Source organism: Phyllobates terribilis, unplaced genomic scaffold, assembly GCF_046119375.1.
Source record: "Phyllobates terribilis strain yellow unplaced genomic scaffold, ASM4611937v1 Scaffold_1__5_contigs__length_1240528914, whole genome shotgun sequence".
Lineage (NCBI taxonomy): Eukaryota > Metazoa > Chordata > Amphibia > Anura > Dendrobatidae > Phyllobates > Phyllobates terribilis.
In genome coordinates this window covers 802,919,457-802,936,649 of record NW_027362761.1, presented here as the reverse complement: position 1 = coordinate 802,936,649, position 17,193 = coordinate 802,919,457, and the positions used below count along the sequence as shown (strand labels likewise).

General features: G+C 49.9%; 1 protein-coding gene across 1 annotated transcript in view; it reads right to left on the bottom strand.

Moving 5' to 3' along the window:
• The window catches only part of CCDC158 (coiled-coil domain containing 158), a 162,167-nt gene that overhangs the window by 27,303 nt on the left and 117,671 nt on the right, over positions 1-17,193 (bottom strand). The window contains exon 22 of the mRNA XM_073655208.1: positions 3,298-3,399. Within this exon, the coding sequence (XP_073511309.1) occupies positions 3,298-3,399 (102 nt within the window). The remainder of the gene's footprint in view (positions 1-3,297; positions 3,400-17,193) is intronic.

Sequence of the window (17,193 nt, the reverse complement as noted above, 5' to 3'; positions counted from 1 at the left end):
CAAGATGTGTCACTTGGTTCCCTTCATCAAACTGCCTGGCGCTAAGACACTCGCTAAGGCCTTTGTCAAGGAAATTGTCAGACTACATGGTGTTCCTACTGACATTGTTTCTGATAGGGGACCTCAGTTCGTGGCTCGTTTTTGGCGTGCCTTTTGTGACAGGTTGGGAGTTCATTTGTCGTTTTCATCTGGATATCATCCTGAGTCTAATGGCCAGACAGAAAGGAAGAACCAGGATGTTGAGCAGTTCTTGCGTTGTTTTGTGGCAGACAATCAAGAGGGGTGGTCTGAGTTTCTGCCACTTGCTGAATTTGCTCTTAACAACCATACATCCTCTTCTGCTGGGTGTTCGCCTTTTTTTTGTTGTTCTGGGAGACATCCGTCTTTTGGGTCATTCTCCAAATTGGTTTCGGCTGTGCCTGAGGAGGAGAGTTTTTCCGGGGATTTGGAGAGAGTTTGGACGGATGTGCGTGGTAATCTTCAGGAGGCTAACAAAAAATCTAAGAGGTACTTTGATAGGAAACGGCAAGAGGTTTTGTTTGCTGTTGGTGACATGGCTTGGTTGTCCTCTAAGAATCTGCGATTGAGGATTCCTTCTAAAAAATTGGGTCCCAAGTTTGTAGGGCCCTTTAAGGTGCTTCAGATAGTTAACCAATCTGCTGTTAGGTTGGAGGTTCCTACGTCCTGGAAGATTAACCCGGTGTTTCATGTTTCTCTGTTGAAAAAAGCTGATGTGTCTGATGGTGACGCCTCTGCCACTGTTCCTCCGGTGGTGGAGGACGGGGAATATGAAATTTCCCGCATCCTAAATTCTAGACAGTATAGAGGGAGTTTGCAGTATCTCGTCGCTTGGAAGGGTTTCGGACCTGAGGATAACTCATGGGTGAGGGCGGATGATGTTTCTGCTTCCAGACTTGTCAGAGCGTTTCACAGGAGGTTTCCTGGTAAGCCTGGGCCTAGGGGATCCGGAGGATCCTCTTAGAAGAGGGGGTACTGTTAGAACTCTCCTGTTAGGTTTTTTTTAGTTTGCTGGTCACATGACCATTTTTGCCTATTTAATCCGGCTCCGCCCTCCTGGTCTTGCTGGACTTCATTGTATTTACTACTCTTGAGCTAGCTTGGTGCTCTGTTGCCGTTCTCTGTTAGTTTTGCTAGGTCTTCTGACCTCTATGCTTTTTGTTGTGTGTTTGTCTTTGACTGCTACTATTTCTGCTAGGAGGTGTCCAACTTATCCCAGTCCCTAGTTCTTGTAGGGATCCCTCCCTCACATCTTTAGGTCTTCGTTCAGACTAGCCGAGGACTTTAGCGGGTCTGATCGCAGGATCAGGTTCCCCGTTACATCGTAGGGATCTAGTTTAGTTCTATTGTAGGGACAGTTCTCCTGTCTTTCCTTAGTCCCTGTAGCAGATCATAACACTGGGCCTAGTGTGGACGTGTGTGGGATACCTGGAGCCGGGTCTCTGGGGGTTGTAGAATCCGTGGCGGTGACCCGGTCCCGTGGCTCAGAGTGGTCAGGCCGATGGCGGTATTTTGTGGGGGTTTTGGGTTAATTGTCCGACTACGACACCCGTGGATTGTGGTCAGTGCGGACCGCCGCTGCAAGGCCGACCGCTGGGGCTGATGGTGTATGCAGCTGAGGTAGTGTGACTCCCCACGGGAAGAGTGCAGCCCCAGGGCAGTGTAGTAGATGGTGGGGGTGATTGTGCGAGCGTCCCAGCACTAGTAGTGCTGGCGCGGCGATGAAGCACAGAGACGTGGGGTTGCAGTTCAAATTCTTTACTCACAGTTCTTTATATTCTTAGTCATTCCGCCGGCAATGATTGCCCGAGCCGTGCTGCGTCCACCAGATGCGGGGCTCAGTCAACCCCCAGGCTATTCCAGAGTGTGACACAGGACTCCCTTCTATTCCTTTCTCTGGCCGTGCCCCACCAGTGACACTACGTCTGTACAGCTCCCGCGGGCCATCTCTTGGGAGGACTTCGTGCTCACCTCCCTGACTCTATGTGGTGTGCCTTTCTAGTAGGTGTAGTGAGGGGTCGCACCAAGATGTGATCACGACCGCCGGTCCTTGGCTGAGGATTAGTCGCCTCCACCAACTTGGGATCCGGTACCCTGTTCTGCCAACCCATCACCCGCAATCTCCTGGGCCTTTGGGGTTCCTTCTGCCCTCGTGTCTCTGGGCCTCTCTTGGTGTTCTGTTCCTTCTTACTTTCCTTTCTGTTCCTTTCTGTTTCCATTCCTCTCCTCTGGCTCTGGCCTCCACTCCAGGCCTGCCTCGTGGAGCTGGGCCCAGACTGAGCCACAGCTCCCTGTCAGCCCTCTCTGGCTGAACTCCTTCTCTCTCTGAACTCAACCCTGAACTAAGATGGTGCCCACCTTATATACCTCCCTCTCTGTGTATGAGCCCAGGTGACTTGCAACCAATGGGCTCCTACCTATGCCCAGAAACCGTCCCCTCCTGCTCCTACATCACTGGGTTTTCCTCCCCCCTCCCCACTCCAGCCAGGGACAGATTCTGTCGTGCCTGCATTACTATCTTAATGGGAGCACCGTTGAGCTGTCCCCCGGAAATGGGGTGTGTGTGATGCATGCAGCTAAACGAGCCCCGGTCCACACTCCATCCTTACCCGGGAGTGGAATATCACACCTCTGGCAGAGGTGCAATACCCCTGTAGCGGCCGAACCCTCGGGGCGGTACACATATTTGTACTTATGAACTGTGCACCTTCCAATATATGCAAAAAGATAGCCACATCAGAGGAGTCTGAAAGGTGATGACTAAGTGTGAAGAGAAGTATCTTGGAGAGGTGTGTGTAAGGGATGGTGATCCACAGATCCAGTAACTTAGAAGGGTAAGCAGCAAAAGTGTGCAAAGTGCCAGACAAGCTATTACAGCTGATCGCTAACAAAAGAAGTGGCTAATCTAAGGTTTGTGACCAGCAATATGTGTGTTACACTGCTGAGAAGATGACAAAGAGATTATTGCAGTGTGAAGGAGGTGCTGCGGAAGAGATCACCAGCAAACCAGTGCAAGCTGCTGCAAATTGTTTCATGCATAAACCCACTAATGAAAATACTACTTGTCTATCACTGTACAATTTGTTCTATTGTCTCATTTAAGAGTGTTGAAAGTATAAAGCTTGTCACATCATGTACGACTATCACCTCCTATTGCAAATAATGATTTGGGCCCCTCAACCCAAACTGAATAGACCCCCTTACACACGCTATGAACCTGAACCATTTAATGATCTCTCTATTATCTTTTTAGTGATATTATAAAGAAATAATTATTACCTTTATTTTTTATTTGTAGATCATTGGCGATGGTTTGCAAACATTCTAATCTATGCTGCAGATTTTCATAAGTACTGCTGACAAAGCCAGAAGCTGGTCCACCTGAGAAAAAAAATAATTTCAAGTTTTCAATCTTAGGGCCTGTTTACATTACATTTTGAGCTCCATGTCAGAGGTATAGTCCATCCATAGAGAATGCTGGCACTGCCACTGAACACCAATTCTATAATTATTTAAAGCACTCACTCAGACAACACTGTCGGATACAATGGTGCTCAGTAACCGCACTAGCACTGTATATACTTCACGAAAAAGAGACAAAGATAAAGTGGTATTCACCACGGACAATTCCAAATCCACTTTTTACATTTTCATGGAGGTCATCATCATTTTTTTTTCAAATGATACTCAGAAACATAAGGCTACTGCTGTTTCTTCCAGGTCATGATTTCTGACATCATATCACACTTCTTAATCAAATTAGCTCAACTTAATTTGCAAAATTTATTAATATAAAAAACTTTGCAATTTAAAAATACCTTATAAAAAGGATTTCTTTCTCTCTAATTGCAAGAAAATGTAAAGATTTTTTTACTATACCAAAACTATCTACAGAAATGGACTTAAATCATTATAGTCAATAAGACCAATTAGATCTAACTTTTCTCATCTTGAGGATTTATTGTGCTACTCTCTTTGCACTTTGTGTTCATCTCCTTCCCTAAGCTGTATTCGTTCCTGAAGCGGCATTCGTTTCTGCCTTTCAAAAATCAGAATAGAAAGTGATCACAAACAGTTAGGTATTCAAAAATGGTACTATTAACGGTACTTCAACTGATCCCACAAAAATAGCCCTCATACAGCTATATGAGAAGAAAAATAGAAAAGTTACAGCTCTCAAAATATGGCAATCCAAAAAATGTATCTCTGTAAGTGCTCACTTCCACTTTCAATTAAATCGCAAGAATGCAATCAATTAAAAATTTGATTGCATGAAGATAACAGCACCTCGCCTGTGTATGAAGATAACAACACATCACTTGTATATGAAGATTAGAGCATCTCCCCTGAGTATGAAGATTAGAGCATCTCCCCTGTGTATGAAGATTAGAGCATCTCCCCTGTGTATGAAGATTAGAGCATCTCCCCTGTGTATGAAGATTAGAGCATCTCCCCTGTGTATGAAGATTAGAGCATCTCCCCTGTGTATGAAGATTACAGCATCTCCCCTGTGTATGAAGATTAGAGCATCTCCCCTGTGTATGAAGATTACAGCATCCCCCCTGTGTATGAAGATTACAGCATCCCCCCTGTGTATGAAGATTACAGCATCCCCCCTGTGTATGAAGATAACAGCATCTCCCCTGTGTATGAAGATAACAGCATCTCCCCTGTGTATGAAGATTAGAGCATCTCCCGTGTATGAAGATTAGAGCATCTCCCCTGTGTATGAAGATTAGAGCATCCCCCCTGTGTATGAAGATAACAGCATCTCCCCTGTGTATGAAGATAACAGCATCTCCCCTGTGTATGAAGATTACAGCATCTCCCCTGTGTATGAAGATTACAGCATCTCCCCTGTGTATGAAGATTACAGCATCTCCCCTGTGTATGAAGATTACAGCATCTCCCCTGTGTATGAAGATTACAGCATCTCCCCTGTGTATGAAGATAACAGCATCTCCCCTGTGTATGAAGATTACAGCATCTCCCCTGTGTATGAAGATAACAGCATCTCCCCTGTGTATGAAGATAACAGCATCTCCCCTGTGTATGGAGATAACAGCATCTCCCCTGTGTATAAAGATAACAGCATCTCCCCTGTGTATGAAGATAACAGCATCTCCCCTGTGTATGAAGATTAGAGCATCTCCCGTGTATGAAGATTAGAGCATCTCCCCTGTGTATGAAGATTACAGCATCTCCCGTGTATGAAGATTAGAGCATCTCCCCTGTGTATGGAGATAACAGCATCTCCCCTGTGTATAAAGATAACAGCATCTCCCCTGTGTATGAAGATAACAGCATCTCCCCTGTGTATGAAGATTACAGCACCTCCCCTGTGTATGAAGATTAGAGCATCTCCCCTGTGTATGAAGATTACAGCACCTCCCCTGTGTATGAAGATTACAGCACCTCCCCTGTGTATGAACATAATATCATCTCCCCTGTGTATGGAGATAACAGCATCTCCCTTGTGTATGAAGATAACAGCAACTCCCCTGTGTATGAAGATAACAGCGTCTCCCCTGTGTATGAAGATAACAGCATCTCCCCTGTGTATGGAGATAACAGCATCTCCCCTGTGTATGAAGATAACAGCATCTCCCCTGTGTATGGAGATAACAGCATCTCCACTGTGTATGAAGATAACAGCATCTCCCCTGTGTATGAACATAATATCATCTCCCCTGTGTATGGAGATAACAGCATCTCCCTTGTGTATGAAGATAACAGCATCTCCCCTGTGTATGAAGATAACAGCACCTCCACTGTGTATGAAGATTACAGCACCTCCCCTGTGTATGAACATAATATCATCTCCCCTGTGTATGAAGATTACAGCACCTCCCCTGTGTATGAAGATAACAGCACCTCCCCTGTGTATGAAGATAACAGCATTTCCCCTGTGTATGAAGATAACAGCATCTCCCCTGTGTATGAAGATAACAGCATCTCCCCTGTGTATGAAGATTACAGCATCTCCCTGTGTATGAACATAATATCATCTCCCCTGTGTATGAAGATTACAGCGCCTCCCCTGTGTATGAACATAATATCATCTCCCCTGTGTATGAAGATTACAGCACCTCCCCTGTGTATGAACATAATATCATCTCCCCTGTGTATGAAGATTACAGCACCTCCCCTGTGTATGAACATAATATCATCTCCCCTGTGTATGAAGATAACAGCATCTCCCCTGTGTATGAAGATAACAGCATCTCCCCTGTGTATGAAGATAACAGCATCTCCCCTGTGTATGAACATAATATCATCTCCCCTGTGTATGGAGATAACAGCATCTCCCCTGTGTATGAAGATAACAGCATCTCCCCTGTGTATGAAGATAACAGCATCTCCCCTGTGTATGAGGATAACAGCATCTCCCCTGTGTATGAACATAATATCATCTCCCCTGTGTATGGAGATAACAGCATCTCCCCTGTGTATGAAGATAACAGCATCTCCCCTGTGTATGAGGATAACAGCACCTCCCCTGTGTATGAAGATAACAGCATCTCCCCTGTGTATGAAGATAACAGCATCTCCCCTGTGTATGGAGATAACAGCATCTCCCCTGTGTATAAAGATAACAGCATCTCCCCTGTGTATGAAGATAACAGCATCTCCCCTGTGTATGAAGATAACAGCATCTCCCCTGTGTATGAAGATAACAGCATCTCCGTGTGTATGAAGATTACAGCACCTCCCCTGTGTATGAACATATCATCTCCCCTGTGTATGAAGATTACAGCACCTCCCCTGTGTATGAACATAATATCATCTCCCTTGTGTATGAAGATTACAGCACCTCCCCTGTGTATGAACATAATATCATCTCCCCTGTGTATGAAGATAACAGCATCCCCCCTGTGTATGAAGATAACAGTGACGCGCCCCTGGGCCTGTGTCGCGCTGCGTTGCGCACGCGGGAGCTTACCCGGAGCCGGATCTCTTGAGGGTTGTAGTCTCGTGGCGGTGATCCGGTCCGTGCCCAGGGAGTCAGACTAAGTGGCGCTGTATTAGCGGTAGATGTTGGACGACTACGCCACCCGTTGAGTACAGCTAAGGAGCTGCTGCTGCAGGGCAGACCGCTGAGGCCGGTGGTAGGATTGTGCAGCGTGATAGTATAACCCCCAACGGGAGGGGTATGGCCTCAGGGCAGCCGACGTGGATGATGGGGGTAGCAGGAACCACTCAGAGACGGTACGGTGTAGTTCAGGGTCTTTACTGGTGACAACGATAGACCCTCCCGGAGTACTGGCTAGCGATTGGGGCCTGGTCAGTCCTTGAGCAGATGGGATCTCCCCTGGCCAGGCGGAGTTGTAGGCCTCCCAAACTAACGATACTCTTCTGGCTACCTTGCTAGAAGCGGGTATAAGTAGCCCACGTCCCTGAGTGTACCGTGTGGTGCTCACCCGTATGGCCGGTGACTCGGGGCCTTCTAGTAGCTTCCGCTCCACGACGGCGGTGCTGGTCCCACGCGTGTGACCGTGCCTTCGGGTTTCTGGGCCAGAGGACCTGCAATCCCCTGCCGGTCGGTTTCTGCTGCTGGATAGGAGTTAGTCCCCACAGCCTCGGACTCCGGGTCCGGAGATAACTTCTCAGTCAGGGCGAGCTCTGCAGCTGCCAGCCCCTGACTCCTTGTAGTACTGCTCCCACAGAGCTCCTGATGTTCTTTCCTATATCCGCTTCTCTTCTCTGTCTCTACTTCTTCTCTACTCACTAACCCTGCCTCAGCCCTAGGTTTATATAGGGGAAGTTCTTCCCCTCCCAGGACTGGGCAGGAGGTGTGGCATGCACAGGATCCCTGACCAAGAGACCTCCCACCTGCTCTCAGACATAACATTGCTGTTACTGTGGAAACCAGACCCCTGGGGTGCCACATTCCCCCCTAGTGAAATTTAGTACTCCGGGACTAAACATATTTTTAGAAAAACATAACAAGGTATAAACAATAATAATACAATAAGAAAAACACATAAAGATGGTCACGGCGTGTCCGCAACCGGGTGCAGTTTTTGAAGAAAAGCAAGGTGTCCATTTCACCCAAAACAGGGAGACGTAACCAGGTAGGGGTCTGTCCTGCCCCGAGTCCTTAACAGTCTTTAGTGCATTCCTAGGTTACGCTCCAACCATGTACAAAGGATTCCCGGTAAATCCACCAAGGACTCCTATAAATAACTAGAAACACATAATTATACACAAGCAACAAGAAAAACAGGTAACCACAAATAAAACAATTTATACATTTCAAATCCTCCAACGTGCGGGTAACTGGCCTCTAGTGGCCCTAGTGGACCTACGGAGCTGACTGTCTAGCCCTGAACTACAGGGTGTAGGAGCTGTCAAGGGTAAACTGGGCAGCTGTCTACCGGCTCTTTGGCTCACTAGGGGTACGGCAGGCTCACTATAAGCAGAGGGTTGATCCTCCTGTTCTGCTTGTGTGGAGTCTTCTGCCTCCTGGACCGGCTGTTCTTCCAGCTCTACCTGTTGCTCCGTAGGTGCTTGGGATGCTGGTTGGAGGAAGGTGAGTACGGGTACCACAACTGCGCCATTGACTTGAGTCCAAGACCGAGGGAAGTCTCTGAGCACAGTACTAACCATGTCTTCCCTTTTCTCTACGGGTCGAGGGTCTTCTTGTTCCTCTTCAGGGTTCCGTAGCTGTTCGGGACACTTCTTCAGGTGATCCCGGGATACAATGGTTGTGGTTTCCCCTCCGTCTTTACTGATGGTACAGACCTTTGGGTTGTCGTGGCTTGAGGGCAGTACGATGTACGGGTCCTTCTCCCACTGGTCGTCCAACTTGTGGAGCCGCCTTTTCCTCTTCAAGACCTGCTCTCCGGGTACCAGGGGAACAGCGGGAGCATACTGGTTGTAAGTTTTCTCTTGTCTTTCCCTAGCTTGACAGAGACTTCGCTCCACGCTCTCCTGTACTTTCCGGTACTGCTGCTGCCTCTCTGTGTCCCAGTCTGCTTCTGGTGAAGTGTCCTCGGGTGTCAGGACTCCCATCTCCAGGTCAACAGGTAGCTTACCAGGCCTTGCCCTCATCAGGTAAGCCGGGGTACAGTTGGTGGAACCTACCGGGATGTGGTTGTATAGGTCCACCAGATCGGGCAGCTTCTCAGGCCACAGACTGCGTTCTTCCAGGGGCAACGTTTTCAGAAGATCCATTACCACCTGGTTCATTTTCTCACAAAGTCCATTAGTTTGCGGATGATAGGGTGTCGTCCTTATCTTCCGGCAGCCATACAGATTGCAGAATTCCTGGAAGACCTCCGCTTCAAAGGCAGGTCCCTGGTCCGTCAGCACTTGGTCCGGGTACCCGTGTGGACGGCAGAAGTGCTGCTGGAAGGCTCTAGCTGCTGTTCGAGCTGTTAAGTCCTTGACGGGGACGACAACCAAGAACCGGGAGTAGTGATCCACGATGGTTAGTGCGTAAACGTAGCCACTTCTGCTTGGGGTCAGTTTTACATGATCCAAGGCTACCACTTCCAACGGCTGCCGGGTGACGATGGACTGCAGGGGAGTCTTCTGGCTGACACGGTCCTTCCTTCTTAGGTTGCACGGGCCACAGTCTCTGCACCACCTCTCGATGGTTCCCCTCATGCCTACCCAGTGGAACCGCCCGTGCAGCAGGAACTCCAGCTTCTTCCATCCGAAGTGTCCAGCCCCGTCGTGGTCTGCCTCCATCACCATGGCTGCGTCTCTCCGTGGCACCACTACTTGCCAGATTAGTTCATGCGTCCGGGAGTTAACCATTCTGCGGCACAACTTCCCCTTGTAAAGGAACAGTCGACTCTTCTCAGCCCACAGTTGCTTGGCTTCCTCCGGAGCGTCTGGGTCAAGGCGAGCCTCTGGCCGAGTCAGCATCTCCTTCACCAGTCGGACGGCAGGGTCACTGTCTTGCGTTTCCTCCCAGTTGTAGTGAGGCAAGGGGTTAAACGTAGCGGCTTGCTTACTCCTTACCCGATGGGAATACTGGATAGTCCCATGACGGTGGAACGCGGGGAGTTCAACTTCTTCCAGTCCCTCTGGATCTTCTCCTACGTCCGGTAGGTTTGGCATCCTGGACAGGGCGTCCGCGTTGGTATTGGAGCGTCCTGCCCGGTATTTGATTGTGAACTCGTAGTTGGACAGACGGGCCATCCATCTCTGCTCTAGGGCACCGAGTCTTGCCGTGTCCAGGTGTGTCAACGGGTTGTTATCCGTGTACACGGTGAACCGGGAAGAAGCGAGGTAGTGCTTAAAGCGTTCGGTGACTGCCCACACCACTGCCAGGAACTCTAGCTTAAATGAGCTGTAATTCTCAGGGTTTCTCTCGGTGGGTCGCAGTTTTCGGCTGGCGTAAGCGATTACTCGTTCTTTCCCCTGCTGGATCTGGGACAGCACGGCTCCTAGCCCGATGTTACTTGCGTCGGTGTAGAGGATAAAGGGCTGGCTGTAATCAGGGTACGCCAGGATTTCATCCCCCGTGAGGGCCATCTTCAGCTGGCGGAAGGACTCTTCTTCTAACTTCTCCCATCTGAAGGGTGGCTTCTGGTTCTTGGCCTTCCGGGACTGGCCTATCAGGAGGTCCTGCATAGGAGCTGCCTTTTTGGTGAAACCAGGGATGAATCTGCGGTAATAGCCTACCAACCCGAGGAACTGCCGCACTTCCTTTACACTGGAGGGACTTGGCCATTCCTTAACTGCGGTGATCTTATCAGGGTCGGGAGCCACTCCATCAGCGCTCACCACGTGTCCCAGGTACTGCACCTTTGGTTTCAGGAGGTGACACTTGGAGGGTTTCACCTTTAGGCCGTAGCTTGCCAGAGCTTCGAACACTTCCGCCAGGTGTTTCAGGTGGTCCTCATACGTCTTGGAATATACGATGACATCGTCCAGGTACAACAAGACCGTCTCGAAGCTTCTGTGGCCCAGACAGCACTCCATTAATCGTTGGAAGGTTCCTGGTGCGTTGCAGAGTCCGAACGGCATGCAGGTAAACTCGCTAAGTCCCATCGGGGTGGTGAATGCGGTCTTCTCCCGGTCCGCCTCTGCTACAGGAACCTGCCAGTACCCACTAGTGAGATCCAAGGTAGAGAAGAAGTTAGCAGATCTTAAAGCAGCCAAAGACTCCTCTATCCTTGGTAAGGGGTACGCATCCTTGTGTGTGATACGGTTGATTTTCCGGTAATCTACACACATCCTCATGGTGTTGTCTTTCTTTTTGACTAAGACTAGTGGAGCTGCCCAGGAGCTACAGCTATCCCTGATTACCCCAGCCTCCTTCATGTCTCTAAGCATCCCCTTGGCGTGTTGGTAGTGTGCAGGGGGTACGGGTCGATACCTCTCTTTTATGGGAGGATGGTCTCCCGTGGGGATGTGGTGTTCTACCCCCTTGACTCGCCCGAAATCTAACGGGTGTTTACTAAACACTCTCTCGTACTCTTGAACCACCCGATAGACTCCCTGTTTCTGGTGTGAGGGAGTGGAGTCAGTACCCAAATGTAGTTGCTGACACCAGTCCTCCATTGTTTCTTTAGAGCCGTTACCTTCCTCCGGGGAAGATGGAGGCAAGGGTTCTACGGACTGTATGGAATTTTGATTGATGGTATACAATTTGGATAGCGTGGCATACCGGGGCAGGTACACTTCCCTCTTCCCGATATTTATTATGCGAACGGGCACCCTCCCATGGCGTACATTGACCACCCCCCGTGCTGTCAAAATGGTGGGCCTACTGTCTGAGTAAACTGGTTCTACCATTGCCTGGTAATCTCTACCTCTCAGACCAATAGCTGCCCGGCACCAAATCATCATTTCACTTTTTGGGGGCATGGCAATAGGGAAAGGGTCACACATTCTTACGCTACCAATCTCACCACCGGAGAGTTCTAGCTGTTGCCGTCGCATCAGTGCCCGGATCTCTTTCTGGAGCACTCGCTGCTGGCCGGAGCTGGCGTTCTTGGCAACCTGCTGTAAAAGGAAAATCACCTCTGCAAGACAATTTTCAATTACATTAGTTCCTAGAGTTATCTTTGGGTGACTCTCGTGTTTGTCAATGTCTACAATGATCAGTCCCTGTGCTGCCAGTTCGACTCTACCGATTTTAATGGTCACCTCTTTAAATCCAATCTGTGGCACGGGCTGACCATTGCTGGCGATGATACTCAAGTCGTCGTCAGGGTAGCGGGTGATATCCGAGTCATTACAGTACTGCTTGAAGAGCACGTACGGGATGGTGGTGACCTGTGACCCGGTGTCCAGTAGGGCACTCATAGGAATGCCATCCAGTACCACGGGTAAGACTGGACGTCCTCCCACATATTTGTCGCGCCAGTTCGATGGGCCTGGTGATCTTTTTCCTGGGGGTTGGCCCCCTACCCCAGGTTGTGCCAGTTTAAAGGACAGTACCTTGCCATATGTCCGGGTTGATTGCAGCGGCGGCAGATGGGTCGTCCGTCCTCGTTGTATCGGTCGCTGGGTCTTCCTCTGGCCGGTGGGGTCCTCCTTGGTCGACGCCACGGGATGTCCTCCGGTCCGGATGCCAGCTGGATCTTCCCTGGAGTGGAAACCTGTAAAGACTGCACAGTTCGGGTTAGCGCAGCAACGCTTTTAGCTAGCTCTTGGACCTGATGGTGCAGGTCTGGAGCCGGGTCATTGTTCAAAGCCTGCGCATCAGCTCCCACAGGCCCTGCCAACAAGGGCGCCGCCTCCTGGTGGTAAGTGGTAGTGGGGCGTCTGGGGGTCACAACGCCACCTGGTGCCGGTTCTCGAAGCACCCAGATGGCTCTGTCCTTGAACTGTGCAAATCCCAGATGAGGGTCCTGTAAGGCCATTGCCCGCAACTGGGTTCGGTGGGCATTGCAATATAAACCCTCTATAAATTGTTCAGTCAACAGCCTGTCCTCGTCTCCCACGCCGTCAGGGTCGGTCTGCTTAATGGCTCTCGGGGCCTCTTGTAGGTTCAGGGCATAGTCCCTTATACTCTCATGTGCCCGCTGTTTGCACCCGTAGAATCTAAGCTTGATCTCGGCTGAGGTGCGGGTATCAAAGGTGTCCCTCAGCCGGGTTAGTATCCCTGCGACAGTCCTCCCCCCAGGTGGCCAGGACTTTACCTCCCTTTGGGCTGCTCCGGTTAATTGGGCCACCAGGATGCTCACTTTTTGCTCCTCTGTGAGGGGGTACACCTGGAAGAGGCTATCCAGCTTTTCTCTAAAGTCATGCAGGGTATGTGACTCCCCTGAGTACTGGGGTAGCCAGGCTGCCCCCGGGATATAGGGCATGGTGAAAGGCATGACCGCAACAGCGGTGGCGCTGGCGGGGGTTGAAGCGGTGAAGCTCTCCTCCGTATCCGACATCCTTCTCCCCCCTAGTGGACCGTGGCCTACCTTGCGATGATCCTCTTCCGTAGGCCGCGGCTCCGCAGTGGATCGTCAGGGTTGAGGACCTTCCGTCGCGCTCCTGTGACGTCGGCGTCTGCTGGGCTCCTTCCAGGACCTTACGCAACGTCCGGACGTGAGGCGGGGCTTCAGTTCTCGCGCGCTTTCGGAGTCCACGCCCCTCTTCTTCCCGCGCGGCGTCCTCAAGATGGCGTCCAATGGCGGGAAAACTCCTCGTATGGCGGGAAGAAGGCCGAAGATGGCGCCGGATGGCGGGAAAACTCCACCGATGGCGGGAAGGAAGCGGAAGATGGCGCCGGATGGCGGGAATCTTCACCACAGGTAAGTTTGAACAGTCTTTTTCAGGCACGCAGTACCCGGTGGTTGCGGGCACGAAATCCTGCCGACTACGCCAAAAGTTGATGCGCCCCTGGGCCTGTGTCGCGCTGTGTTGCGCACGCGGGAGCTTACCCGGAGCCGGATCTCTTGAGGGTTGTAGTCTCGTGGCGGTGATCCGGTCCGTGCCCAGGGAGTCAGACTAAGTGGCGCTGTATTAGCGGTAGATGTTGGACGACTACGCCACCCGTTGAGTACAGCTAAGGAGCTGCTGCTGCAGGGCAGACCGCTGAGGCCGGTGGTAGGATTGTGCAGCGTGATAGTATAACCCCCAACGGGAGGGGTATGGCCTCAGGGCAGCCGACGTGGATGATGGGGGTAGCAGGAACCACTCAGAGACGGTACGGTATAGTTCAGGGTCTTTACTGGTGACAACGATAGACCCTCCCGGAGTACTGGCTAGCGATTGGGGCCTGGTCAGTCCTTGAGCAGATGGGATCTCCCCTGGCCAGGCGGAGTTGTAGGCCTCCCAAACTAACGATACTCTTCTGGCTACCTTGCTAGAAGCGGGTATAAGTAGCCCACGTCCCTGAGTGTACCGTGTGGTGCTCACCCGTATGGCCGGTGACTCGGGGCCTTCTAGTAGCTTCCGCTCCACGACGGCGGTGCTGGTCCCACGCGTGTGACCGTGCCTTCGGGTTTCTGGGCCAGAGGACCTGCAATCCCCTGCCGGTCGGTTTCTGCTGCTGGATAGGAGTTAGTCCCCACAGCCTCGGACTCCGGGTCCGGAGATAACTTCTCAGTCAGGGTGAGCTCTGCAGCTGCCAGCCCCTGACTCCTTGTAGTACTGCTCCCACAGAGCTCCTGATGTTCTTTCCTATATCCGCTTCTCTTCTCTGTCTCTACTTCTTCTCTACTCACTAACCCTGCCTCAGCCCTAGGTTTATATAGGGGAAGTTCTTCCCCTCCCAGGACTGGGCAGGAGGTGTGGCATGCACAGGATCCCTGACCAAGAGACCTCCCACCTGCTCTCAGACATAACATTGCTGTTACTGTGGAAACCAGACCCCTGGGGTGCCACAACAGCATCTCCCTTGTGTATGAAGATAACAGCATCTCCCCTGTGTATGAAGATTACAGCATCTCCCCTGTGTATGAAGATTACAGCACCACCCCTGTGTATGGAGATAACAGCATCTCCCCTGTGTATGAAGATAACAGCATCTCCCCTGTGTATGAAGATTACAGCACCTCCCCTGTGTATGAACATAATATCATCTCCCCTGTGTATGGAGATAACAGCATCTCCTTGTGTATGAAGATTACAGCACCTAGCCTGTGTATGAACATAATATCATCTCCCCTGTGTATGGAGATAACAGCAACTCCCCTGTGTATGAAGATTACAGCACCTCCCCTGTGTATGGAGATAACAGCATCTCCACTGTGTATGAACATAATATCACCTCCCCTGTGTATGAAGATAACAGCATCTCCCCTGTGTATGAAGATAACAGCATCTCCCCTGTGTATGAAGATTACAGCACCTCCCCTGTGTATGAACATAATATCATCTCCCCTGTGTATGGAGATAACAGCATCTCCCCTGTGTATGAAGATAACAGCATCTCTCCTGTGTATGAAGATAACAGCATCTCCCCTGTGTATGAAGATAACAGCACCTCCCCTGTGTATGAAGATAACAGCACCTCCCCTGTGTATGAAGATAACAGCATCTCCCCTGTGTATGAAGATAACAGCATCTCCCCTGTGTATGGAGATAACAGCACCTCCCCTGTGTATGAAGATAACAGCATCTCCCCTGTGTATAAAGATAACAGCATCTCCACTGTGTATGAAGATTACAGCATCTCCCCTGTGTATAAAGATAACAGCATCTCCACTGTGTATGAAGATTACAGCATCTCCCCTGTGTATAAAGATAACAGCATCTCCCCTGTGTATGAAGATAACAGCATCTCCACTATGTATGAAGATTACAGCATCTCCCCTGTGTATAAAGATAACAGCATCTCCACTGTGTATGAAGATTACAGCATCTCCCCTGTGTATAAAGATAACAGCATCTCCCCTGTGTATGAAGATAACAGCATCTCCCCTGTGTATGGAGATAACAGCATCTCCCCTGTGTATGGAGATAACAGCACCTCCCCTGTGTATGAAGATAACAGCATCTCCCCTGTGTATGGAGATAACAGCATCTCCCCTGTGTATGGAGATAACAGCATCTCCACTGTGTATGAAGATAACAGCATCTCCCCTGTGTATGAAGATAACAGCATCTCCCCTGTGTATGAAGATAACAGCATCCCCCCTGTGTATGAAGATTACAGCATCCTCCCTGTGTATGAAGATAACAGCATCTCCCCTGTGTATGAAGATAACAGCATCTCCCCTGTGTATAAAGATAACAGCATCTCCCCTGTGTATGGAGATAACAGCATCTCCCCTGTGTATGAGGATAACAGCATCTCCCCTGTGTATGGAGAAAACAGCATCTCCACTGTGTATGAAGATTACAGCATCTCCCCTGTGTATGAAGATAACAGCATCTCCCCTGTGTATGAAGATAACAGCATCTCCCCTGTGTATGGAGATAACAGCATCTCCCCTGTGTATGGAGAAAACAGCATCTCCCCTGTGTATGAGGATAACAGCATCTCCCCTGTGTATAAAGATAACAGCATCTCCCCTGTGTATGAAGATAACAGCATCTCCCCTGTGTATAAAGATAACAGCATCTCCCCTGTGTATGGAGATAACAGCATCTCACCTGTGTATGAAGATAACAGCATCTCCCCTGTGTATGAAGATAACAGCACCTCCACTGTGTATGAAGATAACAGCATCTCCCCTGTGTATGGAGAAAACAGCATCTCCCCTGTGTATGAGGATAACAGCATCTCCCCTGTGTATGGAAATAACAGCACCTCCCCTGTGTATGAGGATAACAGCATCTCCCCTGTGTATAAAGATAACAGCATCTCCCCTATGTATGGAGATAACAGCATCTCCCCTGTGTATGGAGATAACAGCATCTCCCCTGTGTATGAAGATAACAGCATCTCCCATGTGTATGAAGATAACAGCATCTCCCCTGTGTATGAAGATTAGAGCATCTCCCCTGTGTATGAGGATAACATCACCTCCCCTGTGTATGAAGATTAGAGCATCTCCCCTGTGTATGAAGATTACAGCATCCCCCCTGTGTATGAAGATTAGAGCATCTCCTCTGTGTATGAAGATTACAGCATCCCCCCTGTGTATGAAGATAACAGCACCTCCCCTGTATATGAAGATAACAGCACCTCCCCTGTGTATGAGGATAAGAGCATCCCCCCCTGTGTATGGAGATAACAGCATCTCCCCTGTGTATGAAGATAACAGCATCTCCCCTGTGTATGAAGATAACATCACCTCCCCTGTGTATGAGGATAACAGCATCCCC